This window comes from Rousettus aegyptiacus, unplaced genomic scaffold (genome assembly GCF_014176215.1).
Source record: "Rousettus aegyptiacus isolate mRouAeg1 unplaced genomic scaffold, mRouAeg1.p scaffold_m13_p_1, whole genome shotgun sequence".
Taxonomy (NCBI): domain Eukaryota; kingdom Metazoa; phylum Chordata; class Mammalia; order Chiroptera; family Pteropodidae; genus Rousettus; species Rousettus aegyptiacus.
This window is the reverse complement of record NW_023416284.1, coordinates 98,294,369-98,315,118: the sequence shown is the minus strand read 5'-3', so window position 1 is coordinate 98,315,118 and position 20,750 is coordinate 98,294,369. Positions and strand designations below refer to the sequence as shown.

Here is a 20,750-nt window from a genome sequence, read left to right as displayed (position 1 = left end):
TGGTGCTGAAGGGGTACTCTGATCAAGTTAATGGGATGGAGCTAGAGAGATAGACCATGGGTATCCCAGAGTTGAGACTATTCTTGTTAACCATCCGAATGGGTGGCTGAGACGTGAAAAAGGACAAGATAATTGGGGGAGCTGAGGTCAAAGAGCTGAGAGGCCAGAAATTTGGAAAGATAGGCCCAAGTCTGCACTGGCTCAAGTTCACCAAGGATTATGGCAGAAGCAGGGACAGTGACAGTGAGCCAGGGGTTGAGGCCAACGGCAAAGAAAGGAGTTCTCCAGCTTGCATGGGGTCTGTGGCAATGATGGGTGGTCTGTGGCACAGTCTGATGGCAGGAAATCAAATTGTGGGGAGGATAGGAAGATAGGAAGTGGAAAGGAGGAGTGGAGAGGACACCAACCCCACCTTCAAGACTAGTGACAGGAAGTGAGAGAGATCAAAAGCTACGACTTGTGGGGACTGCAGAGAAAGCAGTGTTCTCAGAGGATAGTCAGATTTCAGTGAGAGTAAGAAGGTGACATTCAGAGAAGCTGAGAATATATGAGCTTGTGCTGATGACTCCATGTTTCAGAGGGCAGAGAGAAAAGATTTATGGATTTTGGGAAGAGTGGGAAATGACAGTAATTTAACGAATTTATGAGGTCTAACTGAGATGTGATTCTAAATGACAAGAGAGGACCCAATAACCCTGGCGTCTTGTAGTGGCTGAAGTGAACAGGGGTAAAGTATGAAGAGGCTGGTCTGGGGGTCTCAGCGCTGGCTGTGGGGGGATGGAGGGAGAGCCAGGAGTCTTTACAGGAGCAAGTAGAGATGTGGGGTCTCGCTCACTCCCGCCCGCAGCGGTGGTTGCTGAGAGGGGTGGTCGTATGGAAAATCTGGGGTCTCTCTCTCCTCCCACTAAGGAAATGTGGAAACTGTGTGAGGGAAGTGGCAGTAAATGGGCATATGTGCTGCCGAAGCGAGCACAAGTAAACACGTAGAATTTGCATGAATTCATCCTCCAGGATGAAGGGAGAGCTCCTTAAAAACTTTGACGCTGGATAACAATTGGATGACTCAATGGACCAGAGAAAGACGAGGTGGGAAAAACAAGAAGCAGTCATTTGTTACCTTAGAACCCCAGAAAGCCTTAGAAATTGGATGCATGGGTATCTCAGAAGGCACAGTAGAAGTTGGGGCTGCAAGCCCAACGATAGACTTTAAGTCTGGTTAAGGAGTAGTTTTACTCCTAGCTTCTCTGACTCCTGGGACACTAAGAGCAGGTCAGCTGCTCTCGTCCTTACTCTTTCTTCTCATTCGCCATTCTACAGAGGATTCAAGGTCAGTCATTGAGGAGAGTAAATTGCAGAGATGCTCTGCTGAGGGCACCAGGCATGACCGAGAGGGAGAACGTGTTACGACAGGGGATGAGTGAGTGAAAACAGGCAGTGGGGCCCCTTCGCTGTGCTATAGTTGGTGCCCCCAGCCCTGGCGCCCAGCTTTTTACCCCCAGGAGGATAGTTAAAAGAGTCCTTTTTGGAGAAACTGAGCTGTCAAAGAGAGCAAATGAAACGATGTTTGTCTTAGTCTGTTTGAACTGCTGTAACAAAACTACCATAGACTGGGAAGCTTAAACAACAAACATTTATTTCCCACAGTTCTGGAGGCTGGGAACCCAAGACCAAGGCACCAGCAGATTCTGTGTCTGGTGAGGGCACCCTTCATGGCTCATAGAGGGCTGTTTATCCACTGTGTTGTCACATGGCAAAGGGGCTGGGTTGCTCTCTGGGGTCTCTTTTATTAGGGCATGAATACCATTCATGAGGGCTCCCCTCTCATGATCTAAGCATCTCCCAAAGAGCCTACCTCCTGATACCATCAGCTTGGGGGTGAGATGTCAACGTATCAATTTTGGGTCAACACATTCGTCCACTGGATGGTGCTGGCCCAGATGCAAACTGAGTGTGAGCAAGCAGTGGGCCCGCACTTTGAGAGGAAGCCAGCGCTGGAAATCTAAGGGCGTGCTCATGTTCTGGGAGGCTTTAGCCTTTTCGTTGCAGGAAATGCAGGTTCCAGAGGTCAGGGAGATTCTCCTGGGGCCTTAAGGGAGACTGGCCATTCTTCTTGGGTCCTGAGGCTCAGCAGTAAGGGTTCAGGGGTCTAGGGTCTGGCCGGAGCTGGATGCATCATCAGAGACCTCCCTCCATGTTGCACATGTTGACTCCTTAAGACCCTGAGATGGGAGAGGGGAGAAATGAATGAAGTGACTAAAGTCCATTTACTTTGACCCTGTTACCCTCTCCCCATGCCTGCCCCTCCTGTAGCAAGCCTACTGCCTGCCCGACCTGATCCTGTTTCCAGATCTTCTTCACTCTTGTGTGGTCCCTGCACCTTTTGCTTAGCTCCTCCTACACTTTTCCTAGTATGTCCCCTTCTCCCCAGAGCTTGTGGCTCTCTCTTGTATAACCCTTTCTTCCTCTCTCCCTTGGGACATAGGATGAGGCAGCATCCTAGGCTGGTGGCTTGGGTAGGCATTCCTAGAAGGACATGTGGTCAGAGGGACTTTCTGTACAAGTCAGTGTTACTGATGGAGAAATGAATCAGAAAGAGAGAGAGGGAGAGGAGTGGAGGGGAAGGAAGGGAGAAACATGGACAAGGCACCTGAGAGTTTGTACTTGAAAGGTGAAGATAGGCTTGTAATGAACAGCGAGGTGGCTGGATTCAGTGCAGATTTAACTTGTAGAGCACTGTCGATTATAATTTTTCCTACCTCTGTGTTCTCTGGCTCAGGGGTCCCCAACACCTGGGCAGCAGTAGTACTGGTCCGGGGCCTGTTAGGAACCAGGCTGCACAGCAGGGGGTGAGCAATGGGCAAGGGAGTGACGTTTCATCTGTATTGGCAGCCAGCCACTCCCCAGCACTAGCATCACTGCCTCAGCTCCACCTCAGATAATCAGGCCTTAGGCTCTCATAGGAGCACCAGTCCTTGGTACCGAAAAGGTTGGGGACCTATGCTCTGGCTGACCCTCCCTCTGGCTCTCCTTCTGGGGACAGAAGCTGCTTCCTGCTCCATATCCCCCAAATTCAACCCAAACCTACTTACTGGACAAGCAAGGCTGACAGCATCAGGCTCTTGGCCAGGAGGAGTCCACAGAGCAAGAAGACTAGAGCACTGGGAGCTGCAGGGCTGGAGCAGAGGGTGGAGTTTTGTTTCCTGGAGGACAGAGGGACAAAAAGGGGAGAACACCAGGCTGGGGTCACAGCCTTGTCTTGGGTCCCTGAGCAAGGCCTGTGTGGATGAGGATCCCACCCCGAACTCACTGTGAAGGGACAGTGATGGCAGAGGAAACCCTGGAGGCCTGTCTGGCTCTTCCAGTGGGGGACATGCAGCTCTGAGTCTGTGATGAGACCAGGCCATGGGGAGCCCAGGTAGCTTGCACGGAGACAGAGGCTGCTAAGGAAAGAGAAGGGACCTTGCTTAGTCGCCGGACAGCCTACCTGTTCTTGGAGCAGAAAGGCTAGAAAAAGGAACTGGGATGAACTGGGAACAGAAGCTCATTGCCCTAGGAGAAAACCAATTTGGAGTTTGGGGACTGGGTTGCGAAGTCTTTTGGCTCAAGACTAGACAGACCTGTGGCCAGGCTCTATCTAGTGCCTGTGGAGGTATCACGGGGTCCAGAAAAACACTTGAATAGGAATCAGGAGACCTGGGCCTCCCTCCAAGCATTTCTACCTCTTTGCATGAGCCCTCTCTACCTCTCTGCCTCCTCAAGTTTGGACACAGTCACAGTCTTTAAGCTGCTCTCATCTCTGACATCCATGCCCCTTCTCACGCTTCTGAGGCTGTTAGGGGAAGGATACCCTTCGCAGAGAATTTTAAGGACATCCCTGTCCCTCCCACTTCTGTGGCTGAGCCATCATGCAAGTATTTGCCCACTGTCTCAGCAGCTTGGGTAAGTACCTTACATGGGACCCCTCTTGATTCAGAGACTTTGTGAGCTGCTTGCCCACTGCTCTGCTTGCCCAGTAACGTTCCAGATCTACCTGTGCTCAGAGCCTGTGGTGGAGGCTGGGGGAAGTCATCTCTAGAAAAGTGGTGGGGGCTTTTGAGGATAAAGACAAAGTGATGGTTGCTGAGGGAGGGCGGCAGGCCCAGAAGGGAAAGAAGTGGCATCAGCCCCAAGGCTGTGATAGGAAGTGGGACTCTCAGTGTCCTTGACTAGGTCTGAACTTCCACCCATGGGCCATCAGCTCGCCTTATGAGCAGCCTCTCCTAAAGCTGGAGGAAAGAGAGAGGTAAGGGCTAGGAGATGACTGGAGGAGAGGGTACCTGAGGGCCAGGGGCTGCCCTGGGAAGTCTTCCCTGGAGAGAGCTCAAGGCCAACGGACATGTCGGTAGGATTCTGTCCCACAGGGGCACCCTCTCTGAGGCTTCCCAGAATGAGCCACAGGAATAACCGATTTGCACAGCCTGGAGGAGGTCCTTGGGACACTTGGGGAAAATTCTAGTCCTGAGTACTGAATGTGATCTATGGATTGGTGTTGGTTCACAAATCGTAACCTGTCTGGAACAAGGTAAATTCAGAAATTGGCAGTAAGGATTTTGAAAACTTTATATCAATTTGACATTATCTCAAGGTCCAAACATGTGATTAGTAAACTCCTTTAATCTGGTTGAACAGGGTATAGACCAGTCTGGGTGTTGTCAAATGTCATGGAGAGCTGGACAAGGAGCAAGCATTGTACTAGAAACATACAGTAGGGTCTACGACCATGCAACACTGAATGTGCCCGATCTCATCTGATCTCCGAAGCTAAGCAGGGTTGGGCCTGGTTAGTATTTAGTACTCGGATGGGAGACCACCTCGGAATACCAGGTACTGTAGGCATTAAAAAAAAGAAAGAAAGAAAGAAAGAAAGAAAGAAAGAAAGAAAGAAAGAAAGAAAGAAACACATAGTAGGACTATGTTCCCGTGTGTGATACTTTAAAGTTAGTTGGTCAGCTATAACCCAACAGTGTAGAAACACCTGGAAGAATTATCTTTATAATTTGTTATTTTTATAGTCATTAAAATTTTTTTTTTTAAATTTAGAGTTTAACATGATTAGCTAATTTAGAGTAAGGTAGTCATTAGCTAATTCAAGTACTAATTCACAGACAGCAAAACAAAAGACATATATTTTTTGAATATAGCAGTAATAACAAGCCAAATGATGATAGCAGAATTGATTCCGAAGGCATTTTTACTTCTGAAATTATTTCAGAGTCTGATTTTATTTGAAAATGTAATCCTTAATTGCAGTAGGCAGAATAATGCTACTCTCACCCAACCAAATGTCCACATTCTAATCCCGAGGTGGCAAGAGGGACTTTTCAGATAAGATCAAGGTGAGATCTCTTGAGATGAAGAGATTATCTGGGTGAGGCCAACCTAATCGTTACTATTTGAAAGCAGGGAATGTTTCCCAGCTATAGTCAGAGAGTAATGCAAAGGAAAAGGACCTTAGGCTTCGAATGTGGAGGGAGGTGGCCACAGCCAAGGAGTATGGCCGACTCTGAAAGCTGGGAGACCTCTCAGAGCAGAGACAGCAAGAAAACGGGACCTTGGTCCGATAGCAACAAGGAACTGAATTCTGACTGAGACTTAAATGAGCAAGAAATGGATTCTCTCTAAGAGCCTCCAGAAAGAAACAGCCTGCTGACAGCCTGCTGCCGCCTTGCTTTTAGTCCTGTGAGACCCATACTAGACTTCTGATCTACAGAACTGTAAGATCATCAATTAGTATTGTTTAAAGCCACTACATTTGTTATGGCAGCACTGGGAAACTATGACGCTCATACTGTGAGAGTTTTGTAGTTATAAATAATAGTGATGTACTAATACCCGATGAGTTATTTGTACATATGTATTGGCTAATGAAGCAAATTCGTCATAATAACAACTGACATTTACATACAGAAATAAAAACACAAGTTCAAAACAACTAACTGTTTTTTGAAAAAAAGGGTATTGAATTAAAAAGCTTGAGAGCAGTCAGTATTTCATATATAAAGTCTAGCGTTCTGTGAGCTGCTTGTGAAGTAATACTCTGCATTACTAAGACTAAAAATCTACCTACAATTGCCAAAACATTACTGAAAGACTACCACAGAGATGTTTGCTTCACAATGTTGGGTTAATCTGTGATGGAAAAAGAAAGCTTAAGTATCACTTTCCATTGACTCTTTAGCTCTATGTATTCAGGGATTGGCTAATAGCATGGAAGACCAAGTCCTAGAACAAATAAAGCTAGCAAAGTATTTTTCATGGCAACTTGAAAAATGTAAATATGTTGCTAACATAGCTGTTTTACTATATGTGCAATTTGAACACAATGATATGAAGGAATTATTTTCTATCTTTTAGCTTCATTGTCAAAAACACAATCAGCTCTGAATTGTACAAAACGATGAAAGATGACATTATTAACAAGTGATTTGGGGTTAAGTTTTATGTAGGAGTATGTTCTGATGGCTGCAGCTGCTGACAGAATCGTTCTAGACTAGTCATTCAGATTAGGGAGCCTTGGGCCAGAATGTAAATCAATGCACTGCTTTCTTCAATGAGAAAGTCTTGCAATGAGAAAAATATCAGCTGAACTGAACAGCTTGCTTTTCAATGTGGAAAATTATGAATTACATAAAGATGAATGTATTGAATTTGAAATCATTCTCTTTGTTATGTGGTAACATGGAAAGAGCACAAACAGTTAGTTTTACACACCAAATTGCAGTGATTGCCGAAAGCAAAAGCTCTGTTGAGAATGTTTGATCTATGGGAAGAACTCCTGGAGTTTGGCTAGAAACCAGTTTGGTAAAGATATGAATTGCTCAGTCAGACTTGTTTATAAGACAGCCTTGATGTTAGTATTTCCAGGCAAGGAAAGAAGGCAACATGTTTTTCTATGGCAAATAAAACCTAAGGGCAAAAGCGAAAGTTAGAAGTTGAGAAGAAGAGTTTTGGGAATTGTTATGACATGATCTTAATTTACTAACAGTTATCACCAAAATAGGTGATAATCTTGATATTGCATATTTATGAAAGTGGTCATAAAAAAAACCTTAATAATTTGGTAGAATATTTCAAATTTCATTTTCTCTCAGAAGAAAATATATGCAATAGGAAATTCATAGATCCAGAATTCATTTTTTTTCCTCCAAAGATAATTTAAATATAACCCTAACCTTATAAGATAACATTTTGGAACTAGCTGCTGGTGGAGGACTGAAAATGAAACTTTTGCTTCCTTTTGTAAAAGCTAAAAGTAAAAATATCGAGCTTGTTGAAATTACTTTAAAATTCCTTCTTGTATTTCTGTCAGCATAACTCTGTGAGACCAGTTTTCTACTATGAGTGTCATTAAAATATACCATCAAAATAGTTTTTCTTTACATTTGCCCCCTAAGAGTTATGGCATAATTAATGTTACTCAGATTAGATAAGTTAATAACCAAGAAGAATGCTCACCTGTCACATTTAAGCCTTTAAATGTGGATATACATGGTATTTATTCAGTATTTATTAAATACTGGCATTTAATATGGAAAATTGTTCTCACTTCTAATTTTTTATTCAGTTATGACTGAGGAAAAACAAAATGTTACAGGTATAATGTTAAGCTACTACATCAATCACCTATAGGCACACTTTCAGTGAACAACGTGTGTAGTTTTTATAATTTTAATTTTTCCCCTGTATTATGTTTCTTCCTATTGCATTTGTTGAAATAAAATTTTATGTCTACTAAAGCTAATAAGCATTTTGGGCTCGTATTTTGTATGTCTGCTTTTTTGTCGTTGTTTCTAGTAATTTATTTTTATTGTATTTACCAAAAAAATCATTGCTGGATTGGAGGATTTTAAAGATCCTCCTCCACCCTCTTAGTCTGCTCAGGCTGCTTTCACAAAGTACCACAGATTGGGTGGCTTATAAACAACAGCTCTGGAGGCTGGAAGTCTGAGATCAGGGTGCCAGCATGGTGGGGTTCCAGTGAAGTCCCGTTTCCAGACTGTATCCTCACACAGCAGAAAGCGAACGAGAGAGCTCTCTGGTGTTTCTCATAAAAGGGCAGTAATTCCATTCATGGGGCTCCACCCTTATGACCTAATAATCATTTTCCAGAGGCCCCACCTCCTAACACCATTCCACCGGGGGTTGGGATTTCAACATATAACTTTGAGAGACACAAACGTTCAGTCCATTGCAACCACAGATATTTTGAGACGATCTGATTTAGCCTGAAGTTGGCAATTGTTTTTGTGGAGGGCCAGAGAGTAACAACTTTAGGCTTTGTAGGCCATATGGTCTCTGTCACAACTACCAAGCCTTGTTGCTATAGCATAAAAACAACCATGGATAATACCTAAGCAAATGGGCATAGTTGTTAAAAAAAAAAACAAAAAAAAACCAAAAAAAACGCTTGATTTATGAACTGAAATTTGAATTTCCTATAATTTTCATGTCACAAAATACATTTTTCTTTTGATTTTTTCCCAATCATTTGGGAAACCATTTTTAACTTTCAGATTATTATTTGCTGACCAGAAGGAATGGACAGATTAACATGATACCAACCTGGTGGGTATCATGTACCTACTATGTGCCAGGTACAGGTGCCTGGAAACACGTCACTGAACCACAAGGCAGGCCTGGGCATAAACTTTTTGACCACTTCTGGGTGAGAATAAGAGCTCTCAATCAGACCTCTAAGTGCCCTTGAGCTTGTCACCCACGTTCAGCGTGACTTTTCTTGAGGAGGGGGACAAACCCAGAGCTGTGAAAAGAAGGGGCAGGGCAGACAGAGAGAAGAGAGGGGGGGGGGAGAGAGAGAGAGAGAGAGACAGACAGACAGACAGACAGACAGACAAAAGACAGACAGAGACAGACAGAGACGGAGAGAGACAGAGATGCCAGACAGTCTTAGGCTCCCTTGTGGCCAGATCATACGAGCTCAGACTGGCCAACATGCCCAACTGATCTGTTTGAGCATCTTTGGGGAGGCTTGTAGTCATCAATACATATAGTATTGAGGTATGTATGTGTGTGCGCAGACACGCACACATGCACATGAGAGTCCCCCGGACACGTGTTCTCAGTAGCCTTCCCAGAGGACCAGGATGGGGAAAGGGGCAGCCTGGCCTCCATAACTAGGAAACCAGGAGGAAACAAAAAGTAGCAAGGGGACCTCAGGGAAGGGGCTCACCTGGAGACACTGCCAGATAGAACCTTTTGGACTTAGAGACAGAGTTGCTGGAAGGGTGGTAGATTCTACACCAGTAGTGTCCTGAGTCTTCCTCCGTCAGCCCAGTCATGGTGACAGTGAAGAAGCCCGCACCAGGATTGTCCCAGATTGAGAATCGAGAGGCCTGAGTCAGTGTGTGGGGCCTAGAGCTGGCGACTAACCTGGCACACTCGTACACCGACACCTCCTTACACCAGACTTTCTTCTCGTAGGGCCACCCCCTGGGTGGGTACTGGCACCTCACGGAGAGCACCTGCCCCACCATGCTGTGCAGTCGCTGAGCATTTGATAGTGCCCACGAACCTGGAGAACAAGGCTGAAGGTCAGGGCTAGGTTGGGACTTGCCCTCTGGCCCCACAGCTGCTTGCTCATGCCCCACTGTCCCAACAGTCCCCATCACACCTCTCCTCTTGTCCCCATGCCTTTCCCTTCCTCCTCACCTGGGAGCAGCAGCAGCAGTAGTCCTGGGGGTAGGGCTCTCCAGGCCATATGGCCCTTTTCCGGTGTGCTGGTGGGAGGGAACCGATACCTACCTGATTCCGCTTAGTCTTCCAGCACCTCTGAGATGGACAAAATCTCAAGTGTGGTTCGGGGAGTGGGAGACAGGGAGTCCAGTTCTGCCGGTGGAGGGAAGTGGGGACCTCCAGCTACAGGTTCGAATCTGACCCTGCTTGGTGGTGCACAGCTCCAGGTCTGTGAGAGGTGCCTCCTCTCCTCTGTGCCCAGATGCCCCTTCCCACTTCCCCCGACCTGGCCTGCGGGAGGAGCTGAGAAAGTCAGAAGGAAACTGTGGTCAAGTCATGGACTGCCTGCTTCTCCCCCCCTCCCCTCCCCCCTTTCTTCTCTTCTCGTCTCCTTCTCGTCTCCTCTCGTCTCGTCTCGTCTCGTCTCTTCTCTGTGTCTGTCTCTGTCTCTCTCCGTCTCTGTCTGTCTCTGTCTGTCTGTCTGTCTGTCTGGTCTCTCTGTCTGCCCTGCCCCTTCTTTTCACGGCTCTGGGTTTGTCCCCTTCCCCAGGAAAAGTCACGCTGAATGTGGGTGACAAGCTCAAGGGCACTTAGAGGTCTGCATGAGAGCTCTTATTCCCACCCAGAAGTGGTCAAAAAGTTTATGCCTGGGCCTGCCTTGTGGTTCAGTGACATGTTTCCACCTGGGGAGGTTTTGTGAGTGCTGGAGGGGAGAGGAAGGAGGAAGTAAAGCTTAAATTCCAGGAAGGAAGTGTAGAGAAAGTCCCTGGAAGGAGGGGGGACGGGAGCAGGGAGCAAAGAGAGCAGGGCTCCTCAGAAGGGCTGGCGAGAGGGACGGATCAATGTGCGGGTGGGAGGAGAAGGGGCACAGGGACCTGGACCTCGCATCGCCGCTGCACCCTCAGCTCCCACCATGTAAGGACACTAGAGAAATATTTGTGAAATTAGCACAGAAACAGATGAAAGACTCTAACATCCCTTTCTTTAGCGCGTGCTAGCACTTTTAAGATTTAATTTTCAAGAAGATGCAATTTACAAAGAAAAAGGTTTTAAATATATATATCCAATAATAATTTTACGTATTTAATGAAAATATATTACCCCATAAATGTATTATTTAATAAGTGTTTAACAAATATTTAGTAAATAACATATACATTTATATATTTAATAATTTTAATAAATACATACATACATACATATATATATATATTTAGAGAGAGAATTAGGTACTATTTGTAATTCTGGTTGTAGCCACTGGGGGCTTGGCCAGTCTAATGCCTGCCATAGGGAGCCGTGTGTGCAGTTACATTGAGATGGGAATCGGAACCCATCAAGGAGACTTGATTCTAAGTTCACTGCTTTGCACCCCCCTCTCACCCCAACTCCTACTCCTCACTTTGCCTCTGTGCACTGCCCTTCTCTTAGAGTAGGAGAGAGAGGAGACTGAGGATAAAGGCCAAGGGACAGGTAAAAGGAGGATGGACGCAGCAGGGGCATCGGCTGTCAGTGCCCGAGGGACCACAGTGGGGAAAGCAGGATGGAGCTTTAGAGCTAGAAGCAAACCTCTGGAAAAGTGCCAACCACCAACATGCACAACGTGAGTTTACAAAGTGTGTTCATGTGCCCTCTCCCAATGCCCGTGATAGGTTTGTAAGGAAACTGAAGCCTGGATCCCTCAGAGACGTGCTCAAAGTCACACGGTGAGGTAGTGGTGTAACCAGACCAGGCCTCCTGATTTACAACTGGAGCCTTTTGGCTGAAGTCTGTCTGGCCCACGGATAGGACAGAAAACAAAATTGTACACACAAGCAGAAGTGATTCTGGCCTTCAGCTGGGCTTGGGGTCTCTTCTCTGAATCTAATTACACACCAAATATTGGGAGGGCACTCTCTGAGGGGAGGAAGGTGGCCTTTGCCTAGGATGGCACAGAGATGTGTCACTGTATGTCAGGGTGTGGATGGAGCAACTGCTCTGACCACCGGGAAGGGATGCTTCCTCTGTGAAGGCCCCCTAGATTACTCTTTGCCCACATTCTACTATCCTTGTGGTCGGCTCTGGGCTCTGAGTTGTTCTCAGCTGTGTCGGTGTGGTCCTTGCTCCCCAGGGGTTAGGAAGTTCTCCGAGGGTGGCATCTGCCTCTTTCTCTCCACTGGTGTGAGTAGGATGAGTGCCCTCTGTGTAAAGTCAGGGTCTTAGCATCCCAGGCAAACACTCTGTTGGAGCCATCTGGACCCTGGCTTCCTTCTGGCAGCTGAGACCTGGAGCCCCAGGTATGGGAGTTGAAGGGAGGGGGCCTGGGCTTAGGGTGGGGCTGGCTCCCAGGGGGCTCAGGACAGCTCCTGTCACAGTTTGAACTTTTGCAGGAGGGGCAGGGACATGTCACTGTGGTGGGATTTAGGGCTTCTTCAGAAGTGTCCTCAAGAGATGCGGGCAAGGAGCCACTATCACATAATTAGGGCAAGGCACAGCCTTAAGTCCTGTCAGAAGGCATGGGGTTCGGGGCTCTGCCCACTCTCTGGGAAAGGAACCGTGGAGCCTCAGCAACCTTTTCTGCCCTCACTGTTACACTCACAGTTGCCTGGGGAAGTTTCTGGAAGAAGCTGAAGACATTACATTCCCAGGGTGTCCATTCCTCTCCTCTTCTCCCAGAATAGGTCTGGGGGCAGACTAGAGCTCAGTTTCTCTATGAGTAAAATGGATACAATATGCCTTCTCTCCCAAGTATTTTGGGCTATCCAATGTCCTTCCTTAAAGCTTCCTGCCTATGCCCCCTACCCTGGGGGCACTGCAGGGCATCTTGGCAGCCCCGGACATCAGATTTGAGAGGGCTCCTTCCTCCTCAGCCTGCTCCGTAACAGACACAGGTGTCAGCTTCACAGGAGCTGATCAGAGCAGCTCTGCTTTCATTCCAGGTGGACCTGACCCCACACCTACCAACTTAGCTCAGCATTGATTGTCTTCCATATCCTGGGTGCTTTACATTGATCACCATTTAACTCTTCTGAGTGTTCTGCAAGGTGGACATTATCAATTCCATTGTTACCAGTGAGGAAACTGACGGGACATGTGCCCAGGCTCACACAACGAACTGCTTCCCTCAGTGCCTGTGCTCCCTAGCGCCTGCCTGTCAGAGAGGGGGCAGTCTGGGTGAGAGGGGTGGGGCCTGCATGGCAGGGAGACAGGACCAGGTTGGGGAGCCTGGGCTTCATGGGGGAAGCGCTCAGGAGCCAGTGCGGTTCTTGATGAGCAGAAAGGTTGGACCTCTGTTTAAGAGAGCCCTGAACTGAAAGGGAGAGACTGCATGCAGGGAGCTCCACCAGGCACCTCTCACTGTCTTTTATGAGGGCTTGGGAAGGAGATGGTGGGGAGTCCAGAGACCTGAGGTGGACACATCTGTAGGTCTTGGTGGCAGATTGAATAAAAGCAATGAAGGATGATGTATATACAAGCAAATTCTTTTTGTTTCTTTTGGAATGTGAGACAAAACATACAGGTTCTAACTCAATCGGCCAAAATTTCCAGCATATGTTGTGCAGTCCAGTTTTCAAGAGTTTTGTTGTTATTGAATGATCAGTGTTTGTCTATTTTGTCTACTTAGGCCTGTTTAAGGCACATTTTGGAAGGTAAGGGTGTATAAGAATTCCAGAGCTCTCACTGAGGTAAATTTGTGTCTTGACGCCAGTTGAAAGAACCCTCCTAATCAGTGAAGCCATCCATATAAAGCCAGGCGTGTATAGGAAGAGAGAGCAGCATTCTTGGATGAGGTAAACATTAATTAGGGTTTCTACCTGTTACTGCTGCTTTTCTTAATCTTACCTGCCACTTTGAGCCAAGGACAGCTAACCCCAGCTGAGAACAGCCAATTCTCAGCCAATCCACAGCTGCATGAACAAGAATAAATAAAAGTTGTTTCAAGTCTTGAGTTTTGGGGTGGTTTGTTATGCAGCATTATTACAGCAATAGCTGACCAGTTTTATCACTTAGTTCTACATTCACTTGGGAATAAGAAAGAATAAAAAAATATTGGTTAAACAACACAGTTTATTTCTCTCTCAAAAAAAGTTCAGTGATAAGGAATCTAAGGCTAGCAAGTTAGCTCCAGAATACCAGGGACCCAGAATCCTTTATTCTATCGCTCCACTATGCAGGACAGCCATTCCCAAGGTTACCAGATAGCTCGATAAGGCTGCCAGGGCTCCAGTCATCACATGTCCAGGCTGGACAGTAGCATGGAGAAAAGCAGAGAAAAGAGATTGTACCAGTAATGATTTCATGGGGTCTTATGGAAGCAAGTTGACACTTCTGTTAGATATCATTGTCAGATTTTAGTCATGTGACCTTCATTTCAAGGGAAGCGGAAAGTATAGCTTTCAGTGGTGGTGGTGGGGACATATTGCTGCAAAGATAAATTCAAGGTTCTTTTACTGGGGGTGAGGTAGAGAGGAGAAGATTTATTTTATTATTTTTATTTTTATTTTATTTTATTTTTTGCTATTTTTGGTACTCAAATATTCACCCTATCAACTTGCAAAAAATTATTCAAAACTCACTGTCCAAATTGAAAACCCACTATATTGGATGTGTAATTGCGTGCAAGTGAGAACATTTCAGCTGCCCGTGAAGCCCAGTGAGAAGCGCGGAGTGCCCTGCAGTTATGTCTCAGTGGTTCCCGCAATGGATAGATAAACAGAGGGCGAGGTTCTAGGGTTCCCAATGTTTAGTTCTGCCAGGTGTCTGGGGCCACAACCAACCCAGTTCAATTCTCACAAAGTCATTAGTAACTTTAACCCCATCATTTCATGTTTACTTTACAGTCAACATTCATTACAGTGTGGAGGGAAAATGTAATTTGTATCTAATACTATGTAGAGACCTTGCCTGCTGCTCACAAACTTACCCACTAAAGAGACTCTTCACAATTAATTTATATGGTAAATGGTATTTTGGTGTTTACTACTGTGTCTGTCATACATTCCCAGGAGGGGTGAGAGTCTGGGAGTAGGCGGGCCCCCATATCATTTCAACCATGCACACTTTACGACGCGAGGTCTCTGTTCTCCCTGGAGAGAGGGGCTTAATGGCTGGTCAGGACCCCCGAGCCCCAATAAGCCTTGAACCTGTCGTTTTTCTGGGGTGGTGAGGGTGGGGGGAAAGCCAAGGGTAGGAAAAGAAGGGGCACGGGGAGGAGAGAGGACATACATGTTTGAGTGACGGTGGGGATGGGCAGGGGGAGCTAAGCAGCACCCACTGTGCCTGGCCCCCCCAGTCTGAGCAGGGTTGAGGCCCCTGCAGGGGAGAGATGCTTCTAGCAGCTAGGGTTCCCCTAGGGGCCTCCGCCCTCCCGCTGCCCACAAAACACAGCCTGCTAACCTCACACTTCTGCAATCAAGGCCTTTCTTTTACCGATCTTACACCTCGATGAGCTGAAGCCTCTGGGCAGTCATTCTATACTGCACCCTGCGCACCCCAGCACAAGGAGAAGGCAACATGGCCCTGGAGGCCTCACAGGTGCTGCTGGTCCTGCTGGTGCTTGTGGCCTCAGGTGAGGTGACAGACTGATGGGGAAGAGGCAGGTAAGGAGAGGAACGATGAGCTGCGAGGAAGCAGGTGAGCAGATGTGGTGGTTAGGCTGGAAGGCCATGTGTGGTCAGGTTTAGGGTGAGGGGGTGTCTTTTCCTCAGCCTGACTTGAGTGCTTCCTTTGCAGGCTCCTGGGTACAGAGACTAGAGGCAGAATGTCTTGCAATGCAAAATGGTGGGGACAAACACTTTTTCTTGAGAGATGCATATACTCACCCAAAGGAGGAAATTTATATAAACTCCAAATCTGATATAGGAAAGAGGTAGATAAGTGTATTTGCTTAGCCTCTACTTCTAAGCCAAGGACATTGGCCCAGGACTCTCAGTAAGCGATCTGAGATGGCTCTGGCTCTGGCGTCATTAATGTCACCATGGCTGAGCTCAAAGAGGCCTCAGGGAGCTACCTGTGTGCAACCAGGAAGGACTCCAAAGTCTCATCATTCCACACAAGCACTACCCCCTGGTGGTGACTGCAGATGAGCTCTTTGTCAAGGGAAGGGACCTTTCTGGGGGCTTCCAGAGACATAAAGCCACTCGCCCCCTATTCATCCTTCTTTACCCCAGATCCTACCAGTTCCCTTTTACACTAATTATGTGCAGCTGGATCACCAGTCTCCGGATTTAGGCTGTCACTTCCATCCTTGGGTGTATTGGCCTGACAGGTAGAAGTTACATTCAGGGCCCTGTTGGGTGGAGAAACCAGTGGCTCAGGCACGCCTCACCCCAGAACTGGCCACCCTGTGTAGGCACAGGGTATCTGTGTGGGACCCTGTGGGCTCCTCCAGGCTGGATATACTGGTTTTTCTGGATGTGCATCTGAGGTAAGATCGGAAGGGGCCCAGATGAGTCTCTAACGGTGAAGGGACTAGAGCTTTGGGACAAGCAGCCTGTGCTGTCTCCACAGGACACCTCCTGAGTTCTCCTTGAGCTCAGGAGACCCAGTATCAGGATTCTCTCTCGGCCCACCCCAGCCTTGCCTCTCATTCCAGCACCTCTGGGAGAAGCTCTCCCTGCTGGAGCCCAATCAGCCTTGGCCTGAGGGACCCTGAGGGGCTGGCTCTGCATCCCCCATCATCTCAGGACTCTGGGGCTAATCCTCTCTTCCTTCTGGGGACTCTGGGCTGATGTTGCCTTCTCCGTATTTTCATCAGTCACACTTGCTTATACAGTCATAGCCAGTTCAGCCTCTTTCAGTGGCTCTGAGCACAAGCAGGTCTGGGATCTCACCAGACAGGAGGGGTCTGGGAAGGGTTAGACAGGTGACTGCATGGTTTCTGTCTAAGTAAGAGGAGTCTGGGGTGGGGAGCGGTCATAGAATCTGAAATGGGTCTCCAGGCCTCAGCTCAGAGTTGGGCTGGACTGAGGTGAAGGAGCAGCTTTAAACTTCCCCCACGATGGAGCCCAGAAACAGCCACTTCTCAGGAGTGAAAGGACTCCTATTTGTGTTGATTCACAAGTGAGAGAAATGAGGCCTGTCCAAAGTCACTTGGCTCCTTCAAGGCTGAATCAGGACTAGGACCCAGGCCTTCTGTCTCCTGGTCCAGTGCACTTCCTGGCTCAGAGATACTCCAGGGCACCTCTGGGCGGCCTCCATCCGGTTCTGCCTATTGCATATCTGATGTGTTCTCCCTGTAGCCCCACTTGTCTGCTTGTACCTCTAGCTCCATTGGTTCTCTGCTCCTGCACCGGCCCATTCTCTGCTACCAACCCCATGACAGGGTCATTCCTGTCCCTGTGACCAATTGACTCTGGTCCCTTCCAAGTCCCTTGGAAACCTCTGACACTCAGAATGCCAGGTTACTCCAGACTCGGGCTCAAAGTGCTTATTCCCCACCAGACAGGTCAGAGGGACGCTAGGTGTTGCCCCCACCTGCCTGCAGCCTGGGCCCACTGCCTCTTCACAGTGAGTTCATGTGGGCCAGGCCCAGAATCAAGCCCCAGGCCCAAGAACTTCTGGATCTGGACTTGGAGAGTGCAGGAGACAGTGACCACCCCAGCCTTTGTCCTCCTTGCTTCCTCTCCTCGGTCTGTCTGAGGCTCCAAAGCCCCCTCCTCCTGTTCTGCCACCACCAATGCCCTGGTCCCCATGCTGTGTGGACTCTTCATGGCCAAGGGCCTGGTGCCGTCAGCCCTGCTTATGCTCCCGTGTTGGGGGTGCTGGGTGAGTGGGTGTGACTTGGGGGTGGAGGGCAGGGGCGAAACGGAGCTGGGAACAGCTGTGCTGGGAAAGATGGTCAGCGAGAGGGGAGAGGCAGAAGTCACAGAGGTGGAGTCTGAAAATCATACTTGATACTGATTTGAGTTTCCCTTAACCCTGCTCATCTCTGCCTACTCATTTGTTTGTTCTAAGCCACCAAGATCTTTAAACTTCAAACCTGCAGGCTTCTTGCTCAATGTACCAAACTCACACGGACACACACACACACACACCCCTTATCCACTTCTTCAAGACAACAGACCTATTCAACCAGAAAGAAGTCAGCGCTGGAGGAATGACTGAGACCTGGGAGGTGGGGCAGGCCAGGGAGAAGAACAGGACCAGATAGTGCATACACTTTGTTTTGTGAAATTCCTTCTTCTTACTCCCCAGGGCCCTGAGAACTCTCTGGGAGCAGAAGCAAAGGAGGTTTCTGATGGCCCCAGCCCGGCCCAGGCTCAGGAGCAATGCCCACACTCCCACATCTGCTGTTGCCCCTCCATGACCACTGTGACGCTTTTTGAGGAAAGGGCCATTCTGTGCCTGTGAGAGATGCCTCCTAGGCCCTGACTTCATGACTGGTGGCACCCAGGCCTCCCCAGTGTGCAGACCCACCCCCTTCGGCCACTCTGTGCATATGGTCCAACACCCCAAATGGTGGGGCCCAAACCCAATTCAACCTCTTTCCCCCCAACCTTAAGATCCTCTTTCTCCTGATCGCCTCCTGTTTCTTGGTTTGTAAATCACCCAGACCACCACCTCTGTCAGCTCTGATTCCCCTCTGCCTCCCCTGGCTTCCATCCTTTTCATCCCCTCAATTCGAGCTGCTCTGCCTTACACTCACAGCCATGTGTCTGTCCCCCGTTGGTCCCCACTTTCAGTTTCTGCCTCTTTAGGGGCTCCTAGTTTATTCCTCTAGAGCAATTCTGACATTGCCACACCCTCTCTTAGAAGCCTGCTAGGATTACCACTCTATGGGAAATGCATCCCAGCTTCCTCAGGGCCAGTATTGTCCCATCTCTGCCACCACCAGCTCAAACGTGCCTCTGCAAACCCAGAGAAAACCCCACTGTCTTGAAAAGGCAAGGTGTGTGCTTCTTCCTGTGCTTAGATTTTAATGGCTGCGCATCCAAGTGTGCAGGTGTAGAAAGGATAATCAGGCCCACTGGCATTTCTCTCTTCCTGCCCCCAAACTTTGCAAATGAGGTCAAATTTTAAAAAGAAGGCAAATCCCAGTCAAACAAGAAAAGTGACCATCAACAGAGACAGGGTTTGATTTCTTGATAGTCTAATTTCTTAAAAATTAAGATCAGGGTGGGAGGACAGGATAGATGTTCAAGAGCAGGAACTTGCAACGAGTAGTAAATAAGCCCTAGAGATCTAATGCGCAGTGTAGTGAACACAGACAACAATACTGTATTGTCATCATCAAACCTGCTGAGAGGCTAGAATTTAATTATTCTAACCACTAAAAAGAAATGATAATTATGTAATGTGCTAGAGGTGCTAATTATCACTATAATGGCAATCGTATTACAATATATAAATGTTTCAAATTATCATGTACATCTTAAATTTATATAATGTTACATGTCAAATATATTTCAATAAAAAAATTAAGGTCAGAAAAACTAGAATGTCAGAAATAGAAGGCTCGAGAGCCCAAAATACAAGCAGGAGAATATGCCTCTAATTTCTTCCTTCGTTAATACTCTGACAATCAAATAGCTTTCACATCTGAGGAAAATGAATCGCATGACAGTAAAGGTTCAACATAAGCACACAGAACACCTGAATTTAGAATTAATGACAATAATTTGTGGAATGGAAGAGAAACTTTAAATAATTGAAATAATCATCCTCAGAGATATTAATGAAGACATTGTGCCTTTTGTTAATCACACATTTACAAACTAAAGCAAATTGCAATATTATTTGTATTCATTAATTTGATAAATCTTTAAAAAGATTGCTCATACACAGTATCAGTGAGGGTGTGGGAAAGCAGGTGTTATCACTTGTTAATGGTGGGAATATAAATTGTCCAGCATTTTTGTGTGTCATCCTTACGTAGGGCCATGCTAATCTTCTCTGTATCGTTCCAATTTTAGCCTATGTGCTGCCGAAGTGAGCATGTGTTCAACATTTTTGAAAGTGAATAGGAAGAATCTACAAAGTTTAAGGTGTGCATTCTTTGACTTGCTGATTCCACTTCTATGTACTCATCCCTGAGAAATACATGCACATGGGCACAAAAGTACACGTACGAAGGTATTCATCACGCATTGTTTATAATAGTCCTTGTTGAGAGTTTAGCTAAGCTAAATGTATTGCTGCCTCTGCACCCATGTTGTTTAGTTAAGAGGCCTGCAGGGACCCTAAGTGGACACTAGCCCCGTCATACAAACGTATGCCATAATAGATCAACGGTCCCCAACCTTTTTGGCACCAGGGACCAGTGCTCCTATGAGAATCTAATGCCTGATGATCTGAGGTGGAGCTGAGGCGGTGATGCTAGCACTGGGGAGTGGCTGCAAATACAGATGAGGCTTCACTCACTCACCTGCAGCTCACCTCTTGCTGTGTGGCTCAGTTCCTAACAGGCCACTGACCAGTACCAGTCTGTGGCCCGGGGTTTGGAGACCCCTGCAATAATAACAACATGTAGAGTCATAGGCAAATGGAAATTCCCAATCCGACTTTCCCAACAGCCCTTGTGATCAACAGCCTTCCCTGCCTCCCAGAACCCGCTCCCCTCCCACCCTTCCTCCCACCACTAAACCCCAACTTTTTTGGTGTGAATTGACCACTCTGGCCTCAGCCTGGAAACTCTAAAGCACTCCACCCACAGACACTAATGAAGGCCTGTGCCCCAGATCCTGACTCCATCTGTGTCCTGCCCTGACCTCCTCGTGTGGCCCCTGGAGGCGTACTGTGTACTTCCTCCAGGATCTGTGAGTGATAAACTTCTCTATTTCAGTTTCTCTTGTGGTCTTTGTTGAACCTCTGCTCATCATCTGGCACCCTGTACTTCTCTTAACAAATGTTAATTTAACAAAGTCATAGCAGCCCCACAGGAGAACAATAAACAACGTGGCACCTCTTCTATGTAGCATCACTGGACAGCTCAAAAAGAATGGGGAGCATCTCATATGCGAACAGAGCTCGCATATAACATCTTGTTAAATGGCATGGTTGCTGCAGAATGGCACTTAAGGTGTAATCCCACTGATGTAAAG

The 20,750-nt window shown here is 47.3% G+C and overlaps 1 protein-coding gene, 1 non-coding gene and 1 pseudogene across 4 annotated transcripts; 1 reads left to right on the top strand and 2 right to left on the bottom strand.

The window, feature by feature from the left end:
- Nucleotides 1-1,612: 1,612 nt before the first annotated feature.
- NCR2 (natural cytotoxicity triggering receptor 2) lies at nt 1,613-10,096 on the bottom strand. Of its 3 annotated transcripts, XM_036217843.1 has the most exons (6): nt 9,709-10,096; nt 9,226-9,571; nt 4,317-4,417; nt 3,308-3,440; nt 3,090-3,200; nt 1,613-2,219 (listed from the first exon to the last, which is right to left on the bottom strand). In XM_036217843.1, the coding sequence occupies exons 1-6, from the start codon at nt 9,755-9,757 to the stop codon at nt 2,147-2,149; spliced, it is 813 nt and encodes a 270-aa protein (XP_036073736.1). In that variant the 5' UTR covers nt 9,758-10,096; the 3' UTR covers nt 1,613-2,146. The 3 variants fall into 3 exon arrangements, with proteins under 3 accessions (XP_036073736.1, XP_015984260.2, XP_015984261.2); XM_016128774.2 differs by lacking the exon at nt 4,317-4,417 and having other exon boundaries at nt 9,230-9,571; XM_016128775.2 differs by lacking the exon at nt 4,317-4,417 and having other exon boundaries at nt 3,308-3,437; nt 9,230-9,571.
- LOC118605445 lies at nt 4,750-4,875 on the top strand (annotated as a pseudogene).
- Nucleotides 10,097-19,540: 9,444 nt separating the features above from the next.
- LOC118606425 lies at nt 19,541-19,646 on the bottom strand. The gene has a single exon (XR_004952382.1). It is a non-coding gene; the product is annotated as a U6 spliceosomal RNA (small nuclear RNA).
- Between the last annotated feature and the right edge of the window lie 1,104 nt (nt 19,647-20,750).